Source organism: Corylus avellana, chromosome ca1, assembly GCF_901000735.1.
Source record: "Corylus avellana chromosome ca1, CavTom2PMs-1.0".
Classification (NCBI taxonomy): Eukaryota; Viridiplantae; Streptophyta; class Magnoliopsida; order Fagales; family Betulaceae; genus Corylus; species Corylus avellana.
In genome coordinates, this window is record NC_081541.1 from 13210140 (window position 1) to 13214283 (window position 4144).

Genomic DNA, 4144 nt, shown 5'->3' on the forward strand with positions numbered 1-4144 from the left:
AAATAAATTGATACGGCTGAAGAGTGAAACCGTATTCACTTTTTAGCTTCCAAGATTTTCATCCAGAAATAACTGCGATGACATGCTCGCAGTAGATCGATGCTCAATGATCCGGTTCGGTAACCATTGATAGCGACAAGCGCTGAGAAAAGTTAATACATATATATATATATATATATTGTTTGATAAAGCGATTTGCTCGAATGATCCGGTTCGGGAGCCATTGATGATAAAGTGACAAGCTTCTTTAATTCCTTTTTGCGAGACTTGAGTGAATGACAGGCCTCCTCTTTTCGTGACTCACGTTGGAGATAATTTCGAAGCGGGAAATTACAATATGAGCTCAAGACCACTATTTGCCGGGAGATTTCAACCAAATGGACACCACACCACCGTTCGTTTTCTCATCCTTTCGTTCAATCTTCTATCCTAGATCGACCGTAGGATCCCCCGTCAAATCGTTAGATGATTTTAAGAGACTTATCCAACAACATCATATCCTATCGTTACCGTTCGTTTTCTCATCCTTTCTTTCAATCTTCTATCCTAGATCGACCGTAGGATCCCCCGTCAAATCGTTTGATGATTTTAAGAGAATTATCCAACAACATCATATTTTATCGTTAGGTGATTTTAAGATAATGAAACGTTATCATTCTCAATTTTATTTGTTCTTTGTTCTTTCGGTCTCTGTAATTTCTTTTATTTGAATTTTGAATGTTGGATTGTTACAAAAAAAAAAAAAAAAGGGCCTGTCACTATTAAGGTTGTAAATAAACCGGCCAGTCCGTTCGACAACCTATTCCTGCTCAATTTAGCTTGACCTGAACTCAAGCTCGATATTGTATAAACTAACTTGTCTCGATTAATAAATGATACATACCTGACTCGCTTGAGAATACCCGATAAGGGTTTGCGAGGTCAACTCGTTTGTTCGATTTATTAGCTATATTACTAAAAATTAGTTATATAAATTTAAATATGCAAATTAGAAATTAATTAATATATGTTATATAGGTTACTTAATATTTATGTGTGTATTATTTAATAGCTTAGCTCAAGCTCAAGTTGAGCCAAGTTCGGCTCGACTCGGCTTGAATAGCATTCCTAACGAATTCGAGTTTGCTTGAGTTTTCAATGAGCCAGTTTTAAACGCATATTTCATAACTCAACTCGAATAAATATTTTTGTAAACGAGCCAGTCTTAAAATCTTAAAGTTTAACGAGACTCAGCTCGATTAAAGCCCTAATCACCATCTATGACATATTTTTAAAAAATAATATATTTCATGTAATTGTTACACATTATCCGAAAGAGAAAGGGAAATATGAGACAGGAGAATACAAAGAAAAAATAATATGAAAATAATATCCATCTTAAAAAATAATATCCATATGAGACTATGAGAGAATACAAAAGAAAACATCTGAAAAAATAGTAGCAATATTCCTTTAGGAAAGAAAAAATTTGGATAGCGTATCACACTTTTCTTTAAGATAAATTATTGCAGCAATAGAATTTCAAAGTCTTGGCCCGCATCGTAGCAAATTGGCTTGCCCATTGGGTTTAAGCGAATAACTCAGAAAATTGCAGAGAGAGATGGAGGGGATAGAGCACAGAACTGTGAAAGTGAATGGCATAAACATGCACATTGCAGAGAAAGGCCAAGGCCCAGTGATTCTCTTCCTGCACGGTTTCCCGGAGCTCTGGTACTCGTGGCGGCACCAGATCGTAGCCCTGGCCTCTCTCGGCTACAGAGCCGTGGCTCCGGACCTCCGCGGCTACGGCGACACGGACGCGCCGGCTGATCCCACCAGCTACACGAGCCTCCACGTGGTGGGTGATCTCGTTGCGCTTCTGGACACTATAGCCGCCGACCAGGACAAGGTGTTCGTGGTGGCTCACGACTGGGGTGCGATCATTGCTTGGTATCTCTGCCTGTACAGGCCGGACAAGGTCAAGTCCTTGGTCAACCTGAGCGTGGCGTTTACCCCCAGGAACCCTACAAGGAAGCCCCTTGACTCCTTGAGAGCTCTTTATGGAGATGATCATTACATTTGCAGATTTCAGGTTCTCTTTCGATTTAATAACTAATATATTCCTCGTCTCTGTCTTTTTAGTTAAAATATTAATTAAATAATTTTGAGAATAAATGATGATCCAACAGTATTCGATGATTCTCAACTTTGATAGTCTCTCTCTGTCTGGGCGTCTGTATTTCTAAAATTCATTTGGCTTGATTTGATTGGTGGGATCGGCTGATTTTCTTGATTTTAATGGAAAAATGGCCCAAAAGACCGGCAAATCTCGGTGGCGGCCGGCAAACTCCGGCGAGACAGCTTCTGCACTATTAGTAGACACTTGTCTTCATCTCATGGATTGTCAATTAGTGTGTGATCACCATCTCTGAGAATCTGGATCCCATGAGGGTATATCTTTGATGAATTTCTTAATCAATAGTGCCTGATTAATTGAATTCCCATTGGGTACATCTGATACAAGTAGTATATAAATATTTTCTCTTTAAGATCATTGGTGGGACGCCCAATTATACAGCAGACAGGGAATATTTATGTATATTTTTTTAATTATTATTATTATTTATATATGCTATAGGAGCCTGGAGAGATAGAAGCAGAGTTTGCCCAGATTGGTACTGCAAGAGTTCTGAAGGAATTTCTAACATACCGCAATCCAGGTCCCCTGTATTTGCCTAAAGGTAAAGGCTTTGGGCATCCCCCAGATGCACCAATCCTCCTGCCTTCTTGGCTCTCAGAGGATGACATTAACTACTATGCCAACAAATATGAGAAGAGGGGCTTCACTGGGGGTTTGAACTACTACCGAGATTTGGACCTGTATGTTTTTCCTTCAAAGTTTGGCTTAATTTCCTGTCTAAATCATTATGATATAACTAATAAGAATAATGATACACCCACTTCTACTTTGGCATGCTGATCACTTTCTCCATGTCTTCTTCTTCTTCTTCTTCTTCTTCTTCTTTTTTTTTTTTCTTTTCTTTTTTACTGCAGAAATTGGGAGCTCACCGCCCCATGGACTGGGACCCAAGTAAAAGTTCCGGTCAAGTTCATTGTGGGTGACCTTGACCTGACCTATAATGCTCCCGGCGTCAAGGAATACATACACAAAGGAGGGTTGAAGAAATATGTGCCATTTCTGCAGGAGGTTGTTGTAATGGAAGGAGTTGCACACTTCATCAACGAGGAACGCCCTGATGAGATCAACAAACACATTTATGACTTCTTTCAGAATTTCTGATTGACTCTGATCTTTTCACCCCCCGCCCCCCCTTCCCCTTGAAGTTCTCTTCTCCTCTCCTGCCTGGCTGTGGCGCTGTCGGTGCTTTTGCGTGTGATTCTGTGTGCCAATAAGTTAGTGTCTACATTTTTTCCTGAAACTTTTACTATGCATATCAAAGACAGTCACCATCTTAAGAAATTGATGCACGCTTATGTGTATATGTATATGTTTTTTCAAGTGATTTGGAAAAGGGGAGAGAAATGACACCATGGAGCTGATTATAAAGAATGGTTCTTAGGCGGAATCTACTTTATTCAGACGATTGCTAATTGGAAGAAGGCCCCATGATATTTAAGAACACTCTTTGGCCGATGTAGGGTAACCGGATAAGTCCTTTTTTTTTTCTACGCAATACCAAGGGAATTGAGAAGGGTTGAAATGGCACGATATTACTGAATAGGAGAAAATGGTTCATATAGGGAACCCATAAAGATATCCATTCAGTTGCTGTTCTGATAGGATCCATACATTCAGAAAGAAATAAAATCCTCTCTGTATTTATTTTATGGACAAGATTTAAAGTTGGTGGTGTATATGAGAAACATCCTTTAAAAAATTTAAACAATGTGATATCATGTACACAGTTAAATACACTGTGACCATAAAATGAATGAATGTTATAAAGCATCTTTGTCCTCTTGAGAGGGCCTACACAAACCGTATCAAGTACCACAAGTAATGCGACCTCATTATCTTCATTCTTGTCTTAGAAAAGTTCATAACTGTGGACGAATATGTTTACGTTGGATTTCATTTTCAACATCATCAGCAAAAATAATTCAATGACATCATTTTAATGGCAGAAACAGCAGCGCATTATTG

The 4144-nt window shown here is 38.9% G+C and overlaps 1 protein-coding gene across 1 annotated transcript; it reads left to right on the top strand.

The window, feature by feature from the left end:
* The first annotated feature begins 1456 nt into the window (after positions 1-1456).
* LOC132190033 (uncharacterized) lies at positions 1457-3828 on the top strand. The gene is made up of 3 exons (XM_059604914.1): positions 1457-2071; positions 2618-2859; positions 3034-3828. The coding sequence occupies exons 1-3, from the start codon at positions 1601-1603 to the stop codon at positions 3278-3280; spliced, it is 960 nt and encodes a 319-aa protein (XP_059460897.1). The 5' UTR covers positions 1457-1600; the 3' UTR covers positions 3281-3828.
* The last annotated feature ends 316 nt before the right edge of the window (positions 3829-4144 follow it).